Genomic DNA, 19,363 nt, shown 5'->3' on the forward strand with positions numbered 1-19,363 from the left:
CAGAGTCAGAGAGACCACGGGGTGAAGGAAAAAGAGTTTCTTTATTTAAGGCGCGGGCTTAAGGCTGGAATCATTTCTAAAGAGCCAGAAGCCCCGATTTACATCAGCACATTGTTTTTATAGACATTGTGACACATATGAAACGGCTCCTCCTCCCCCTCCCGTGTGGGGTTGCAGTCCTCAACATTTCCTCTCTTAGCACCATTGTCTATATCCCAGGAACTGGGTCATAGGCCATGATAAACAAAGAACATGATATGCAAGAACATGATATCCACTATTCTGACCTTAGCCTTGCTAACTAGATAAGACATTCTTGCGTCTTGTCAGCTTACAAACATATATTTTAGAGAGCAAGAGCTCAGCAAGAACATGAAGCATGAGACTGCATGAGGCTACTTAGTCTGACCCCCAATATGGCTGCTACATTCCCCCCTTAAATGCATAATTTCATTACAATTATAGCATTTCTGATAACTATACAAAGCTTTTTGTGACAAACATATTACTTAGCCTCTTGTTGGGCTATTAGAGCGTAGAGGGCAGCAGTTTTACTAGCTGAGACATAAAACAGATTGGTTAAACAGAGCATAAGACAAGGAACGCAGAGACATAACAGAACTCTTATGAACAACACTGGTAGAATTAGGATGAACAATGTTTCAAGCCAGCTAAGATCTGGAAGCCAAGGGGTTAACTAATTTAGCTAATTGTTTTGTCTTATTGTTTCGTTAGCTACTATATTGTGCAGCTTGTTGATCTGTTCATCTACAGCATTGCCATTATCAGTTAAGTTAAAACAACAGAGCTTTTGGTATGTCTCACAACTTAAATGATGAAGAAGGAAGAGGTAATCTATACCAGCTCTATTTTCTAGAACTGCACCTCTTAGATCACGCAACTCTTTATTTAATAATGACAATGCTCGTGAGGTGGCATTTATGCTTTTGGCTAAGCTGCAAGCTAACCGGTTGATCTCCAGACTATTAGCCAAGGCTAAACCTGGAACCCCAACCAGTGACATTGCTAAGGCCAATTTTTCTGAGTCAGAATATAACTGCACATGACTATTACAATTTTTAGTTAGTTGGAGTGCTCGAGGCTGCCGTCGATGGATTTTCTCGGGCCACAGGGGAAGAATTGGCACCAGGCGGCTGAGGCAACATGGGTGGTTATTAGACAAGTTGGCAGGAATGAATGACCAAGTGTGGGAACTACATGTCTAAAACCATCCATGAGGCAAAAGTATGTGGGCATCATTAAAAGATATGTTTTGAATTTCATTACAGTGGAAGGGGGGCCAGGGATAGCTTTACATTTTCTGGAAAATGTTTGACAATTAAGCATTCGTGCACACGTAGCACTTGTTTTAGCAACGATGGGGGTACGTAAAGTAAATTCTGTAGGGGGTAGGATCTTTGCAACTACGCCCCAATCAGCATTTTGGGAATAAGTCAAGCCTATACCATAATTGCGTAACATGGTATCTTTTTAAATTTTCTCAGGATGTCTACAGACAGGTATTAGACAAGAGCTAATAAGCCTGTTTGCAGGTATATCTTTTGGTAAACAAAAATGTTTTACTCCAGTGATGTTAGCTAAGTGAAGCCAGTAATTATCAGCGAATCGCTGGGACAGATTTCCTTCTCTAGGGGCAGACCCCCCTTTTGCACCTTATTAAGGAAACACAATGCAACACTACTAACACTACAACACGCACGTTTGATCTTCTTTGGGATCTGACCGTACGCCGGGCAGCTATTCACCTGGCTAGCTGCAGTAGGGTCTAGTCCCCTTCTTCAATTTCTCTAGTTGCAGGTCTGACCGTACGCAGGGTGGACAGTCTCCCAGTGTGCCCACAGTAAGGTCTAGCCTGAGTCTTCTTACTGCTTTTTTAGAATAATTTTTAAAGGATTTTTAGGATTTTTGTTTATAGTCCATTTCCCCCCTCTCGTTCTTTTGACTCGTGTCTAATGTATCCAGGGTTTAATTTCAGCTACTTTTATAGCTGTGGGGGTGGAAAGTATAACAGTTTTTGGTCCTCTCTATCTGGGAGTTAAAGGTTTATTTTTTCCCTCTTTAACTCATACTTCATCTTTTGGTTGGAAAGGGTGATCTTTTGTGATGGGAATTGGGGCCTATTTTCTAAGACAAAATGACGCTGGGCTTGAAGAACTTTGACCAGTGTTTGGACTTCTTGTTTAAGGCTAACGTTTGCTTGCTCTTGATGCCACTCCAGTGTCAATCATGAAGTCAATGTCACGGCCCTTCACAGCGGCAGTGACCAGGGGCTTCCCGGGGCTGAGATTAAGGGGGCCCGGTCTGTCTTATTTAAGACTTTTGGCTTTAGCCATTTTAATGAAGGGGGCTTCTTTATACATTTTTATAGACCCCTGCTTTTGCCAGTGTGGTTGCCAACCAAGCTGTCTCCTTCGCCTATTCTGGCTCCTTTGGTTTTCTCTTTTGTATTTGATTTATTTTATTTGGGCATTCATGCCACTAATGTCCATCTTGTCTGCACTGGGCACACTGGTTTTTTCTTAAGAATTTTTTGCCTCTGCCGGGTCTTCTTTTCCTCGCCCACGTCTTCTTGGGCCTCTGGGTCGAGGGGGGTATACTGGCGATAGGCATTTAAAAGACGCTCCAAGTACGCTCTGGGGGCTTCAGTGGCACCTTACAGCACTTCAGACACTTTAGTCATATTAACTGACTTTTTTATACTTGCTCTCATGGCTTCTAACAGCAGGGTTTGATACTGGGTGAGGCGCTTTAGCCCCGCTTGTGTGTTGGGAGAGAGAAATCTCTCCCTCCCTCTCTTGCTTTTTCTTTCTTTTGCTGATTTGCCTGTATTGCAGATTATGTTTCAAACTTTCTATATAACTCTCCGCTCTATGCACCAGCCTTGTCTCTTTATTTGTCTTTTTTGCAAGTTAAACTCACTTACTTAAACTTTTCTGCTCTACACTACTCCCAATGACGCACATTTGGGATAGGCTCTTTTTCTCCTTCTAGTTACATTTTCTCATCTTAAAGAACTATTACATTATTGTGGCTACTTTACCCCTAGGTAATAAGCTCCAGGCATAATCAGCTGCTTTTAATTCACCCTGGGGCAACTATGGCCACGCTTTTTCTACAAATGTTCTTTCTCTTTCTTCTTGTCAACCATTGGGAACCACACTCAGTATCATTTGGAGTTGCAACTAACAGTAAAAACATCTGCAAATATCACATATATTTTATGATATCTAAGAAATCATAAAATACACACAACAAACTTTTTTTCAATTTAGCACAATGAATGGAAAACACTTCTTGCATGGTAAGGCATGATGGAGCAGATCCAGCTGTGCACTGAGCTGACTACAAAAACAGACACACAGTCTACAGCAATGAGAGTTCAAGTTTATGAAAAGCTTCACAGCACTGTCCATGGCAAGTCTCTGACAATTCAAAATTTTAGTCCATGTGCAGAGTGTCTCTAAAAAGCCCAGACAATGATGGAGGCAAACAGAGAAGGCTCTGGGCAATGAAGATGAGATGTTTCCAGCAAAGGCTCCCCATTTTTGCAACAGTTTAAAAAGGGGAAGTGTGGCCCTATACCCCTTCTGACAGACAAGGGCCTTTAACTTTTTAGCAAGGCCTCTGTCTAAACAGAGCGGCACAGCTCAGCTCTCTAGCCGTGACGCTTTAACCTGGGCAACTCCTCTGTAAATTTTATTTTACTTCTGTCAGGTTCTCACAGACATTTTAAAAACTTACTCTTTTTTCTCTCTCTTCTAACCTGGTACACGAAAGCAAAGTGCCAAAACTCAGGACGCTGGGGGGTGATGGGCATCACTTTATACTTGCATTTTTTTAGGCAGCCATTAATTTTCTTTGGGGAGGCAGTGGGGTGATTTGCAGGACTTCAAAGGCAAGCTTCCCAGTTTGTTTGTATTTGTAAATCCCAAGATTAAAACAGGACACGATGAGGTACAGGGCAGCCAAATTCTTTGCTTTGGCACGGGCAACAAATAACTCAGGTAAGCTTTCTTCGCTGGGGTCTCAAACAGGAAAACAGTCTTAATTTAAATTTGTAACATCACTGACCGCGTCAGCCAGCCAGCTACACAGATTTCACTGTTTTTCAAGACAGTTACTCCAATATCTTCTTTTCTTCTCAATCAGGTTGGGTCTCCCAGGTTACACAGTTTATTGCAGCTTCCAGGAGCATGGTAGTAGCATAATTTTGGCTTGGCCAGGAACATGCTGTCTGGTTTCTCGGTCTCTTCAGCACACACACTCAGGCAGTTTAACACTGGACACTTAAATCAGTGAGATTTCTTCATTGCAGGGAATCCCACGGCAAAAGCTTAATGGTTACGCTTTTCAGAAATCATATAGCTGTTGGTCAGTAGCTACAGGCTCTGTGCAATTTTAACACAGTTCAAAGCTAAACACGGTTACCTTGACAGAGATCTTCAACATGGTCTCTCCGCTTCATTCTGCCTTGGGACCGTCTTATGGCACACTTTCCACTCAAAGAGGGGTCTAGCCTGTGCCCTGGGGGCTGATTTTTCACCTTTATTCCATTTTGCACCTTCATCTTCCGGGTCTTCATTTTCAGTTTCCATTTCTTAGGGATTTCATCTCAATTAGGCAAGGTGATGATGTTGCACAACTCAGAACTTTGTGGGCAATTCTCCTGCTCCCCTCCCGGCACACTAGCTACTTCTTCGGCCTCACACTCCCACGCTTCGTTAAAAGCCAGGCTGTCTTGCAACATTTCTGTGATTAAAAGCCTCAGATCTTGTTCTTGTTCTTGTTCTTGTTTTTTCTTTTAGCTCGGCCTTGAGCTTTTTGCTGTTTCCTCCCTCTATTCTGAATCCTTTTAAAAAAATCTTTTTCCTTTTTTTTTTTAACATACATCTCAAGGGGGTGCAAGTCTTGCTTCCCCCACCTCCCATAGCCTCCCTCCTAAGATAAAGACACAAGGAGGGAAAGGGGATTGGTCAGTGAGTAAGGGGTCTCACTGGCCGACACAAAAGGAATTTCACACCATGCACTTCGCTACTGGCCTGGGCACCCGGACGGTCAATGGTATGCAACAGAAACCACAGTAGCCACTCACACAATCATCAATTTTCACCACTTTATTCATATGTCCTTGCCACCCACTTTTCCCACTTTTCACTAGAGCGGAAAGCGGCTTCCCCAGCTTCCCGCTGAGTACTGGCCGGCTGAGTACTGGCGCCCGCTCGGGGGTGTGATCAGGCCCCCCTTCTACCCGCAAGGGGTAGGTTCTTTTGTATACGTATACTAACACTGACCTTCTTCATAAGGTGGGGCCCTCTTTTTTTCTGCCCAGTGGCCCTTCTCCCTAAAGGCGGGGCCCTCTTTTACTCCATACTTGCCTTACTCCTGAAGGCTTCCAATGTGGGTTTCAACTCAATTGCAGCTGCGATACAGGCAGGGCTCAAGTTCCTTCCTCCGCTTCTCAAGGTTCTCTTGCTGCTCGCTGCCGTTTGGGCAATCCCGGTGCAGGCTTTCTCCTGTTTACCCGACAAAAAGGTCAGTGGCGCCAAGAAAGGGAAGCGTGCGCCGAGCTCTCCCTCCCGGTGCGGCGATTAAGAGCAGGCAACTGCCACCTCTCTGTCTCAGAGCCTGCCACATCCAAGTCATGGCACCATTTATGTTGCAGAACTCAGAGTCAGAGAGACCATGGAGTGAAGGAAAAAGAGTTTCTTTATTTAACGCACAGGCTTAAGGCTGGAATCATTTCTAAAGAGCCAGAAGCCCCGATTTACATCAGCACATTGTTTTTATAGACATTGTGACACATATGAAACGGCTCCTCCTCCCCCTCCTGTGTGGGGTCGCAGTCCTCAACATTTCCTCTCTTAGCACCATTGTCTATATCCCAGGAACTGGGTCATAGGCCATGATAAACAAAGAACATAATATGCAAGAACATGATATCCACTATTCTGACCTTAGCCTTGCTAACTAGATAAGACATTCTTGCGTCTTGTCAGCTTACAAACATATATTTTAGAGAGCAAGAGCTCAGCAAGAACAATGGTATTATGCACCCTTAATTACAGCAGAACAAAGTCTTCTCTGCAATAGAACCATTTTGGCCTGGGACATTTGAAAAAAAATTTTTTTTTAATTCCCCTATGACTTTGTTAATTATTCCCTCTCAGAAATGAAAGTCTGATTCCCCGCTCCATGTGTTTTAGGATGCCAATGTCAACCCTCCAGCGCCATCATCGGTCCCCACTGCTGTGACTGATGCTCTGGCTAACGGAGACCAGAGAACACCATTAGAGACCAGGCGCCAGTTAGAAGCCATAAACAGCCCTTTGCAAATGGAAGCAGCTGCCAAGGAGAATAAGAATGACCACAAAGAGGAAAAGAGCAACCTTGTTAAGGAGCAGGAGCAGAGAAATGACAGGCAAAGCCAGGGAGCTGACGGCGAGATGGAGAAGATGCGGCTGGACTTTGAGCTGGCCGTGCTGAAGCGGCAGCACGAGGAGAATGACAAGCAGCGGCAGCATGAGGAAAAGATGGAGCACATCCGCCAGCAGTCGCCATCCAGAACAGGCACTCGAGGGGAAGAGGAACAGCTTGTTGGCAAGCTGGACCCCATCACAGAAATCGAGCTGGAGAAGATGCGCATGGAATTTGAACTGGCGAAGCTGAAGCACATCTCTGAGGAGAACGAGAGGCAGAGGCAGCATGAGCGGAAAATGTACGAGGAAAAGGAGAAGCAGCGGCAGCATGAAGAAAAGATGGAGCGCATGCGCCAGCGGCAAGGAAGTTTCCGAGTGGTAAGCCAGAAATCTACCGTTGGTGGCATGGCAGAAGCCGCAGCGGAGACAACTTCTGTGGCCCTTGGTGAGGCGGGGAAGATGAGGATAGAACTCCAGCTGGCCATGGAAGTCTGCCTGCCAGAGATGAATGAAAAGAAGCCCCCCTGCGAGACGAGCAGGCCTCAGGAAAGCCCAAAGCTGGAGCAGCACGGGGAGAATTGCCCCGAAGCAGGGAAGCCTCCAGAGCAGCCGAATGACGGGGTGACTGAACACCTTGGCCTGCAGGTGCCCCGCATCGTGGTCAGCGGGGCAGAGCCAGAGTGGTCAAGCAGCAGGTTGGATTTAGCCATTGAGACGGAGCTGGAGAAGAGGCGGATGGAGTTCGAGCTCACGAGGCTGAAATATGAGCATGACGAGAACGAGCGCCAGCGCCAGCATGAGGAGAAGATGGAGCAGCTGCGTCAGCAGGGGCCACCCAAGGAGGTAAAGCAGGAGGCCTGCTGTGCAAATAAGGAAAGGTGGGACATTCAGGGCTGGCTCCAGGATTGAGAGGGCCCTGGGCAAGGTTTCTTTTGGTGGGCCCCTCATGTTGGGCCCTGGCAGGCTTACCCAGCTGCCATAGCAGAGCTCCAAGCAGTGGTGGGGTCTAGCCACCCTTTAAATTTCCCACAATGCCCCAGAGTAACAGTAAGTCAAGAGCATTGTGGGAAATCCAAAGGGGAGCTAAATCCAGCCATCAGGTGCTGTTTGCAGTGCTAGACCAGGGAAAAAAATAGGGTGGGGGCGAGGACAGAAGTTCATCATGGCAGTCCCCATAGCCACAGCCCCAAGGAGAGTCCAAAATTCAGGCTAATTGTGTTGATCCATAGCAACAAACCAGTTCTAACAGTTTTCATCTCCTTCAGGAACAGGTCTTTTGTAGCCAATGGGTCTCAATTGCCCATCCAAGATCAAGCCCTCACCCCCAGCCCCAAAATACAATGAGGAACAAGCTGGGAAAATTAATGTCTCCCCAGCTTCTGTGAAGAGGGCAGCTATGCTCAGCGGGAACAGGGAATTCGGGCGGGGGGCAGATTGGCAGATGACTTCATCTACTCAGACGTTGCCGGCACTGCGTCCCTGTGAGGCGTGGCTCTGCTGTACCACTACTGAAGGTCCACAACTTTTGACGTATGAGCCCAAGTCCTTAATTCCAGTTGTGGTGAGGGGAAATGCATGTTGCACACGCTGTAATACACTCACTTCTTTGTTACCATGTCATACGTTCTTGAAATTCCAAATAGAAATGGGGTAAGTGCTAGCTCAAATTAAGCTGAGAGGGAATATGATGATCTTCATCCTCCAGTTTGGTGGTGGTGGTGGGTTTACGTTGATTTAAGTTAGGGTGAAAACCCGATGTAACTTCGTAAGAGTGGAAAAGGTAGTGCGATAGCACTACCACTGTTCCCCATGTTTACGGGTGGGGGGGGTTTCCCTGGGGTAAGTTTTGGGGAAGGCGGGAGCAGGGAACAATTCTGTAGATTTTCAACATGTCAGCTCAAATCCGAAAAACCAACTGTGGCGGTTGCCTATTGGCCAACACCTGTGATGTCACCAACACACTCCCCCACCACCCTCACAACCATTATAGTTTTGTGAACAGTTTTTTAATGTTTGTGAAAGTGAACACATGTTATATGCATATGTATGAATAAGTGCGGCTTCAAGTTTTGTTTTTTTGTTTTTAAAGAAAACAGACAGCCTGTTTGGTACAAGAGGGGTAGAGAAAACCTGTGAGTGGACACCCACAACTGGTGTGGAGAGCAACTCATCACCCCAGCATTTGACTTAACTGGCTATATGTTTGTCTGTAACAGAGATGGCAAAAGTAAAACTGGGTTCACATTACTGGGGAAGGAACTGCTGTCATCGACCTCAGGATGAAAACGGATATAACATTTTAAGTGTGGTGCAAGTGGTTTCAACACACATCCCAGCATTTTCAGCTCCTGGAAAGTGTTTTCTGGGCAGTGTATGTGTGGTCAGCTCAAACCACTTCCACCATGCTTAGGTAAAAAGTCCACCTCTGTCTTCACCCTTACTTGGAACAAAACTGTTGGCTTTTTATAGGCGTAAGTAGGCATCAGCGCGAATTTCATTCGATTTGCATTTTGATACAAACTTATTCGTACTAATTCGTACTCCCCGGACTTATTCACAAACGAACATGGTTGTGCTCCAAAATCCACATATTTCTGAATGTTGCAGTCATCATTAAAAAAAAAGTGCACAAAAATGTGTGTATTATGAAATGTGTACACAAAATGCATATATTGGGGAAAATTTGCACAAAATCACTCTATACAATGGGAGAGGAATGCGTACTTTTAAAGAAGTGCATACTGGGAGAAATGTACCTGAAAATTTGTACACACATTTTCATGTGGAATTTTTAAAAACAAAATTAGCAAATTGATGTGGAAACAGGATGAAATGAACTTAATGGTAGAAATCTGACAAACTGAACAAAAGCGAATTTGATAGATCTGCGCATCCTTAGCAGTAAAAAGCTAGATCAGCCTTCCATGACCTGATGCTCTCTGCAGGTGGACTACAGCTCCCATCATCCCAATAAGCATTATGACTAGGTGTGATGGAAGTTGTAGTGCAACACCTCCGGAGGGCACCAAATTGCTTGGTAATAGAACTTGTATGGCCATTTAAGTTAAACCAGACACACTATTAAAAGAACATGATTCCTGTTCGTGCCATGAGCAGCAGCTATTACGTTATTAGTGACACCCCACTGATGCACCTGTAACTCTAGCTCATGACTTTTCCTGAACCTGTAAATGTCTCACTGCTGAATTGCTGGGCTTGGGTCTTTGTGGGTTTTTACCTCTGAGTGACAACACTAAAGATTTGTCTGACTTTGAAAACCTGTTCATGCAATTTAGTGCATTACTTCTTCTTTCCCCCACACAGTCCGAATGAGGAATACATGACACTACCACTGGATGCCTATCTTTAATATGACAGGAGGTCATCAGCCGACGCACACAGTGCCTTCTATTTATAACTGTAAACCTCTGTATTGCCAGTAGTATATTATACTTTATGGAAATGCTCCAGCATATGTGCCTTGTGTCTTCCTTCGTGTGCATTATTAGAGCAAGCGTGTTGAAACTCTTTGAGCCTAGGTGCTGAATTCCATTTCAGCTCTTGGGGGCTGCATTGCAGTGGTGGGGAGGGCCAAAATATCAAAAATACCTGCATATTTTAGCTTAAAGCTCTGACTGCCAGTAACTAAGCCTTAGGAGAGGCATTTCAGCCTTTAAGAATGGGGGAAAGACCTGCAGAAAAGCCAGGAAACCTCCAAATGACGAGTGATTGGAGGAAAGGGGTGGAGCCAAGGGAAGAGGGTGTGGCTAAAATATGCTGGTATTTTTGGCCCCACCCCCTTTGCCTTTGGCCCTGCCCACCAGTGGAACATGACCCCCGAGAGCTTCTTCAAAATTGAATTTGGCTGGCGGGCTGAAATATATTCAGTGCCCCTGCTCCGGGGAAGAGGTTTCCAGAGGGGAGGGGCAGCCACCAGGCATGCCTTTGTGATATCCCTGGGACCATTTGAAGAGCCTTTACATCCCTCCTTACCCTGGGGGTCACTAGGTAAGCCACATCAGATGAGTATCTAGTAGAGATATTGGAGAAATCTGCAAAGGAATAAAATGAGTTCAGGTTTCTATGAATTTGACCCATGGATTCCAGAGCGGACCGATTTTTTGCAGGTCGCATGGATTCCACAGACTTATGGACCTTTTTTTACTTTCTGAAATTTTACTTAAATTTAACCATAGAAAAATATGTAAAACTAAAAAAAACACCAGCTGAAAATGTGCATTCCCCCCATAGACTAAAGCATGAAAATGCAAATTTGGGGAGGATTTGTGCATTCTGGGGAGATTCACATATTTTGGGGAATTTGTGTATTTACATACATGCAAATTTGCGCAAATGCAGATTTCAACAAATGCAAATTTCCGCAGATTCAGGAAATTGGGGTGCGGGGACCAACTCCATCAATGAGTGGACAATGGAATGAAAGGCACCTAACAATCCATGAAATGCAGACAACAGATTTTACAAAATCTGTACATCCCTAGCATCCAGCTGCTTCAGCTTTACCCCAACAGTAAATCCACCCAAAACATATCCCAGTCTATCACTGGCTGCCACCAGCTACAGAGTTACAGAGTAGTAAGACTCTCCAGTATTAAGGGGGCATAGAACTAACTGGGGGACCAAGTTACTTTTCGGCCAGGTTCCAATCTCCTTAGAGGAGTAGAATATACTTTTTTACTACCTTAGCTGAGATGACCAAGACAATAACATGGAGTGAGATAAGAACAGTCAAAATGCCCTGAGATACACACTAGTTTAATTAACACCCCCCCCCAAGAGTTATTAACAAAGACAATGAACAGCAGCCCAGGAAATTACCAGGGGAGGGGGGATTATTGGTTCTAATTTCTAAAACTTGCCCCATTTGATATACCAGGCAGGCAGATTATATCTTAAGTGGCACCAGTGGAAACATAATCCAAGCCGGCAGATGCAAGATAGAAAGCCCTTCTTTTGGCTCTGCTGGCAGAAAATGCAGTCTGGAATCCGGGCAGCATAGCTTGGCTCACTCCAGCTGAAGAAATCTAGGATTCATATTTATAGGACGCTTGCCTCCAAACTGAGTGCAAAGACATAGCCTCTTTTAGGATATAGGGCAGTGGTGAAGCCAAGACCAACCTGCACTTTTGTCTGTTAGGAAGGCGGGCAGGTTGGGCCGCTCAGACAAAGCCTGACAGATCATGTTGAATCTCTGCAATATAACCTCTCGCACCCCCCAACTCTCTGTGGCAACTTTACTGTGCATCTGAAATTCCCTCCAGGATAAGCTGTTGGAGGTCACATACAAGCAGGGGGTGGGGCCAGAGCCAAATTGGGCACGGCACCGCCTCTCTCTCCAGTGGAGGCTGGTGGCTCCAATGTCATAGTGAGGTGAACCTGCTCTGGGTTTCAATCAGAACCAGTCAGAACTCTAAAAGAGCTATCCAAGGTGCTGAAATCTACCCCCCCAATAGGTTTCAGTCAAAGCTAGTCGGATTGCTAAAGGAGCTATCCAAGGTGCTGAAACCTACCTCTAAAATAGGTTCAGCACCTTAGATAGCTCCTTTAGAGTTCTGTCTGAAACCCAGAGTAGATTCACCACCCTACTGACATCGGCGCCACCAGCCTCCCCTGTCTCTCCCCCTCTTCATCCCAGAAGGCTGCCGGGGGAGGGACAGATTACTGTTGCCAGAGGTCTGAACTGATCACTTGTGGAAGGCTTTTGAAATTAGGCCAAGGGCTGCCTGCTAGTCTCTTATGGATCAATAGAGAGATAATGTTCAGTGTAATTAACTACTAAACTGCAGCCAGTTTCTTATCCAGTCCATTTCACTCTTCAGGAAAACTTTATGCTGCACGCTCAGTGATCCCCCTCCCTCTATTTAATGCATGGATGGGCAACTTATGACCCTCCAGATGTTTTGGCCTGTGTTTCCCATCTGCCCTAGCCTGCATAACCAATGGTGAGGGGAGTTGCCGGCCAACACATCTGAAGGAAACAGAAAGAGGCGAGCATCCAAAGTAAATCACAAAGAAGAGAAACAGGTTCTCAGAATGAGGGGGGGGAAATTACTGTAAAAAAATTATTGTAGGAAGCCCTGCAATTTTTTTTTTGAATTCTGAGAACCTGTTTCTCTTCTTTGTGATCTTTTTTCTGTCTAACCATGCATAGCATTGAGCCCTTAAAGGGTGCGTGTGTATGTGTATAAAGTACTTAAAGGGGGGAGCAATTATTAACAGATTTGCACACAGAGCCCTTTAAAATGGAACGCACACACCCTACCCCACCGCCTCTCCCTTTCGGCATTCACCATTCAATAACACTTTTCTTTCTTCAGTGAGAAAAATGGGGCATAATTAGGAAAGATACATAATAGTTGCTGAAGCTCTGGTGGCCAGAGGAAGAAGAAAAAACGTTGCTCACTTGCAACTTGGAAATAAAGTAATGCATTGTTGACTCACAGAGAGCAGCATTCAGAAGAGAAGACATGATAAATATGAAGTGAGTGGAGACATTCAGTATGCCCAAGGCGGCAACTCCTCACAAGGGAGCATTTTGTCTTCCTGGCAATCTGTCTGTAGTGAATGAAGAAAACAACAAATCCCATTCAAGACAAAGATTCTGCCCATTATACATACAGCTGGTCACTTTGTGCCTGCAGATCACAAAAAGACAATGAGAAAAGAGTCCTGTTGCACATCGAGGACTAACACATTTATTATGGCATAAGCCAGCCTTCCCCAAACTGGTGCCCTCCAGATGTGCAACTCCATAATTCCTGTCAGTCCTTGGCAGCTGACTACAGCTGGTGGCAATAACTCACTGGCTGATAACAGGGTTGTAAACCTGTCCAAGGCTGAGAAAGGAGGTTACAGCAGGGGAACTTTACCAGTTCAGTCAAATCCAAGGCGATATGGCAAAGAGAAGTTGATTTTCCAGTCCAAAGTCCAAAACACAGGGGAACACAAGCAAGGCTGAGGTTCAGGTTTGAGGTGAGGCTGATGTGATCGAGCATGTGAAAATGACATTGTTCCCCAGCCACCTTTCCCCTGCCTGCTTCCTGCTTTTAACTGCAGTGTTCTGAAGCAGCTGCTTGCAATCAGTCCTCTGGCCTCTGGGAGCCTCTCTGTCTTAAATGGACACAGGCTCGCCTCCGTTGTTCTTTCACACGCAGCCGCCTTTGCTCTGCTAGGGTTGGTGGAACTTTGTTCTCTGAATCCTCTAGGAGGCTGTAGCCGGGGGTGGAACATCCATAGGAGGAGAGGGGGCTCAGTTGCCTTCTGTGCTAGTCCCTTCCCTTGGGACTGGAACTTGCTATTCCCCTTCCTCCTCAGAGGAGGAGTCTGAGGGAGGCATGACAATTCCCAGCCAACATGGCCAGCATACCATCTATTGGTCATGCTGCCTGGGAATGATGGGAGTTGCAGTCCAACACATTTGGAGAGCATCAGGTTGGCTTCCCCAACCTGATGACAAAACACAATGGTAGGGACCATCATTACAGGGTTGTGGTTTTCCCAAAATGGCTCCACATTCCAGTATGCTGATATCTTTGGTATGTCTGGCACCACCCCTTCTGCCTTTGGTTCCACCTCCTTGCCTTCAGCCCTGCCCACCACTAGAATGCCCCCACCCTGAACATCTTTGAAATTGAATTCAACCCTCAGGCTGAAAGAAGTTCTACATCCTTGATCTTGTCAAGGTGGAAACTGAGCCCAGAGAGCCCCAGAGCAGTTCTGATTCTGAGGAGGATCAGCAATCTGTGGGAGAGGAGCCCGCTCATCCCTCACAGGCTCAGCACCTGGCAGAGATTCCTCCTGCCGGCATTCCAGAGATAGATAGTGAGCCGGGTAGTGAGGGAGTGTGGGAGGGGGGTTTCTTAGATGCTCAACGCAGACGCAAAGAGTGACAAGCGATGGAGGGCGCGGAAAGGAGGTGTAGCACCTGTTTGGCACGCAAGCAACGGCCGCCTCCCATGGACCCAAGGGAAAGAGGGAGGATCTCTCCCTAGCCTATAAGTTCTGGGTCTTCAAGTGACTCTCTTTCAAATGGGGATCAACTGCCTACTTGAAGCTTAGGCCACTCTGCTGTTCCTTGCTTTAGTCGCTGGTGATTAGCATCTGAAAGAGTCAATAAGTTGTAAAAGGATTAAAGCTTTGAAAAGAAATCCTTTCATCTATGTCTTGAGTTGGCTATTGAAATCTACTGAGAGAGGCTGCCAAGGCGCTCCTGACAGATCTAGAGTAAGAGCGGCCAATCTGAACCACCCATGGCTCTTCTGTGCAACAAACAGGCCCGACTTAGAATGCCATTCTAGCAAACTAGTGAATGTTTCTAGCACTCATGAGAGCAGAGATAAGTTTAGAAGTCTTTACCATTTACTGTGAGCTTCTCCCTACCAGAAAAAGCTCCCATGTCTGTGAGTTAAATCACTCCACTGCCATAAGCCCATTGTAGTAATTTGAGAGTCAGAGCCGCCGACTCAAATCCCCACTTAGCCATGAAGCTCACTGGGTGACCCTGGATCAGTCAATATTTCTCAGCATTACCTAATTGGGTTGTTGTTAGAATAAAATGAAAGAGCAGGGAACCATGTATGCCTCCTTGCACTCTTTGGAGAAAAGGCGAGATAAAAATGTAATAAATATATAAAATATTCATAAGAACATCAGAAGAGCCCTGCTGGATCAAACCAAGGGTCCATCTAGTCCAGCATTCTGTTCACACAGTGGCCAACCAGCTGTCGACCAGGAACCCACAAGCAGGACATGCCTTCTGGATCAGACTGAATCGACAACCGGTGGGCAACCAGATGCCCCCAGGAAGCACATTCTTGGTCAAATCTTCTGGCAGCCCCCATCTCCCTGATAGATCAAGTAGGACCAGATCAATCATATGTAGCTCACACAGTGGTTTAGGAACACAAATAGGCCTTATGTTCCTGGCTCCTTCGATGTATACATCTTGAATTCTGCCATTTTAACCACAAAACTAACAGCCAACCACAGATATGGTGCCCACAGAACTGGTTTGGCTGGGACTATGGCTGCTATTTGGCAAGTTCTAAACAACCCCCAAAGAGGGGGCACAAAAATATATACAGGAAACATGAAATGTCATGGGTTTCTTTCTTCCCTGTGTATAGGATTCTCTGTATAAAATTGCAGTCACATAATTTATATTATTTACACAGCCAATTTTCTGCAATATCAAAGCAGCAGACAAACACAACCCAGCGTGGAGTGTAAGTAACTGAGACTAAAATGAATGACAGTTCTCAAAATGAGATCCGCCTCAGAGACACATCTTCTCTAAGGTGACTGTTGCCATGCAAAAAAGAACAATTCAGAGATATCTGGCAAGCCAAGGTCAGACAGACAAATGTTGTTTGTGGGCGGGATGGTGGGGGTATCCTTTAAGGGACTCCTTGCTTCAACATGGAATCCTCATGTTAGGGACCCTAAATGCACTGTAGAAGTTCTTCATGGGATAATTTGCTACAGTGCAGTCTGATGCATCCACTTCCTGCCCTCTTCATCCTTACGTTAAGAAATGTGGAGCACATACTCTTCTATCACTGTAGCAGATCAGCAGGTAAAATGCACATTTTTGATGGTGAGGAGTTAGCACCAACGTCTTCCCAACTCACATTCAGCCTTGTTGACAGCTAGGTACACAATCCTATGCATGTTTAGACAGAAAAAAGCCCTACAACTTCCTGCATTCCCTATGCTGGCTACGGAATGCCTGGAGTTGTAGGACTTTTTCTGTCTAAATAGGCAAAGGATTGCACCTTAAAAGTGTGAAAGGGCTGGAATAACGAGAAGTTGTTTTCCCTCTCCTTTTGTGGTGCAATGGTAACAATGCAGGAGCAAAGCTCATATTCTTTTCGTTAGATGCGTATGGCACAGGGCTGTTGCAATCCATTGCTGTTTGTCCAAAGCACTTGGTATCCAGAGGTATTCTTCTGAGAATGAGCATTTGTAGAGGAAATGCCAGAAGACCTTTGTAATCTTGATGAGAGAGGTGTGACATGCTGCAACTGCTCCTTACATGGCCAAATGTGCTGCAAGGCCTTAGAATTAGGCCTTTTAGGCTTCTTGGCCTGACTTTTGCCTTCCAGGTTCCTTGGCCCGAGGACATGTTTTTTCTAAAGTTTCTCAAGGTTAGAATCGGGATGATACAGCCTTGGGATATGCGAGGATTTCCCTGGCCGTGGTCCACTTGCCTTAGCTTATCTCATGGGAGGATACATAAACATCGTGAGACTAAGAATCAGACCACCAACACAGGTGTGATTGATTAAGAAGGTGGCAGACAGTGGCACATAGGCACAAGGGATTTGGGGTATATAAGTTCATCCCCAGTGGCAATCAAGTTGAGCTTTGAGGCAGACCGGGACCATGGAGGTGCTGCGTGTCGGCCAACTGGAGTCTCTCCGCTGTCGTTAACTGGGGCTCCCAACAGCAGAACAGAGGGTGAGATGTTGCTTAGCCTCGCTTTGAGACCACACATATTCATTTGTAATCTTTTACCTGCTACTTAATAAATTCTTTGACTCTTACCTACTGGTGTGCTTATTGCATCTGAATGCAAAACAATAACCTCTCTGCCTTTGGCAAAACAGCATTCCATTTAGCTACCAGTTCATAGCAGCTGATGGATTTATTCTCACTGAATTTGCCTAAACCACAGGGCTGGCCCAAGACGTTTTGCTGCCTGGGGAGAAAGGCAAGATGGCACCCACTCCCCAGACGACATACAGAGGCTGACTACATACTCTGCCTCAACAGAGGGAGTTGAATCTTACTTCACCACTGGTAACAGTATAGCATACAACACAACACCTGAAGCAGCAGGCTAGTTTAGCGGATCCAGGACAGGTTGTGTGGCATTCACAGCTCTGTCTGCCAACAGAAGGAAGTATCTGGGAGGCTGCCGCTGCTGCCCTCCAGCATCTGCTGCTTGAGCTTGTTGCCTCATTCTGCCTAATGGTAGGGCCAGCTCTGCTGAACCTTTTAAAAGCCACCATCATCCCATCTTGTGGCAGTGAATTCTGTAAGTGAACTTTACATCTTGTGAAATAATATACCAAAGAAAGCCAAATTCTTGTGTGAGTGTGTATGTGTGTGTTGAGTTCTAAAAAATCAAACTATGCAATTCTGTTTCAGAAATAAATTATTCAAATAAGCACAGATATGCTGATTTGCTTATTTTGTATAAATATGCACATATTAGCAGTGCCAGCCAACCTTGGATATTTGTGTATGTGAAGCAAAAAGCTAACATTTGAAGCCCTTCCCTCCTCTGGACATGAATTCTCTCTCTCTCTCTCTCTCTCTCTCTCTCTCTCTCTCTCTCTCATGACAGTTCTGGTCACCACACCAAAAAAAAAAAAATATATTGTAGAGCTGGAAAAAGTGCAGAAAAGGACAACTAAATGTTCAAGGGGCTGGAGCATCTCCCCTATGAGAGAAGGTTACAACAGCTGGGATTGTTTAGCTTGCAAAGAAGGAGGGTGAGGGGAGACAATCTACATTACAACTTTAAACTGGTTTCAAACCGGTTTATCTAAAGGGATCCTGCAGTTTCATGAGGGTACTGAGAATTCTTTGCTAGAGACCCCCGTCCCCTGCCCAAGCAGCCCCTCTTCGTAGAGCTACAATTCCCAGAATTCCTGAATTTGGTAGCTGTAATCACTAAAAACAGGTTTGAAACCAGTTTAAAGTTGTAATGTAGATTGCCCCATGATAGAGGCATACACAATTATGCATGGTGTGGAGAATGTGGATAGGGAGCCATTTTTCTCCCTCTCTCATAATACTAGAGCCCAATGGGGTCATCCTATGAAGCTGATTGGTGGGAGATTCAGGACAGAGAAAAGGAAGGGCTTCTTCACACAGTGCAGAGTTAAACTATGGAATTTGCTACCACCAGATGTAGTGATGGCCACCAGTTTGGATGGCTTTAAAAGGGGGTTGGACAAATTCCTGGAGGAGAAGGCTATCAATGGCCACTAGTCTTGATGGCTATGTGCTACCTCCAGAACCAGAGGCAGTGAGCCTATGTACACCAGTTTCTGGGGAACATGGGTGGGAGGGTGCTGTTGTCCTGCTTGTAAATTCCTGGTCAACAGCTGGTTTGTAAACAGAAAGATGGACTAGATGGACCCTTGATCTGATCCAGCAGATCAGATCTTATGTTCTTATGACACACAGAGATAGAGATTAGAGAGAGGAAAATAAACATGGCTCCGCCCAGAGCAAATCTATTGCTTTAAGTCAGGGGTGTTGAATCTCTCTTTCAGCCCACGGGCCAAATTCAATTTTTGAGAAGCTCTCAAAGGCCACATTCCAGTGGTTGGTGGGGGCCAAGGCAAAACAGGGCAGAGCCAAAAGCAAAGGGGTGTGTGGCCAAAATACCAGCATATGTTAGCTTAAAGCTCTTACTGCTAGGAACTAGGCTTTAGGAGAGGCATTTCAATCTTTTAGAATAGAGGGAAACCACCAAACAATTGAGGCATGAGGAAGCATGTGTGACTATTTGGAGAACCCGGGAGGGCTGGGTTGGGACCCCTGGTGGACTGAATTTGGCCCACAGGCTTGAGGTCCTGCACCCGTGCTTTGACTCCTTCACTCTTTCATAGTGAGTGCTTTCAGACAGAGGATTCTTAGCGCTTCTGTAACCCTTTTCTTCAGGGTCTCTAAAGAGACTCACAGCAAAGGCTTTATACAGGAACAATTAACATATCATTTTAATTTCTTAATAAAAAACAACAATAATAATGTACATGTAATAATTTTATATGCACAACCATACACTTATTACCAAAACAGTAAAACAAAGCACAGCCCTCCCCAAGTTCTGTCTTTCAGCTTGAGTCCACAACAAAAATATAAATTACACCTCTCTCTGAAGCTTGATT

The 19,363-nt window shown here is 45.4% G+C and overlaps 1 protein-coding gene across 1 annotated transcript; it reads left to right on the top strand.

Moving 5' to 3' along the window:
• Window positions 1–1,378: 1,378 nt before the first annotated feature.
• On the top strand, window positions 1,379–7,346 carry LOC146360156 (uncharacterized). The gene is made up of 2 exons (XM_084821999.1): window positions 1,379–1,384; window positions 6,225–7,346. The coding sequence occupies exons 1-2, from the start codon at window positions 1,379–1,381 to the stop codon at window positions 7,344–7,346; spliced, it is 1,128 nt and encodes a 375-aa protein (XP_084678125.1).
• The last annotated feature ends 12,017 nt before the right edge of the window (window positions 7,347–19,363 follow it).

The sequence above is a fragment of the Heloderma suspectum genome, chromosome 1, assembly GCF_057233095.1.
Source record: "Heloderma suspectum isolate Gila_16-S chromosome 1, 16-S_ref, whole genome shotgun sequence".
NCBI lineage: Eukaryota > Metazoa > Chordata > Lepidosauria > Squamata > Helodermatidae > Heloderma > Heloderma suspectum.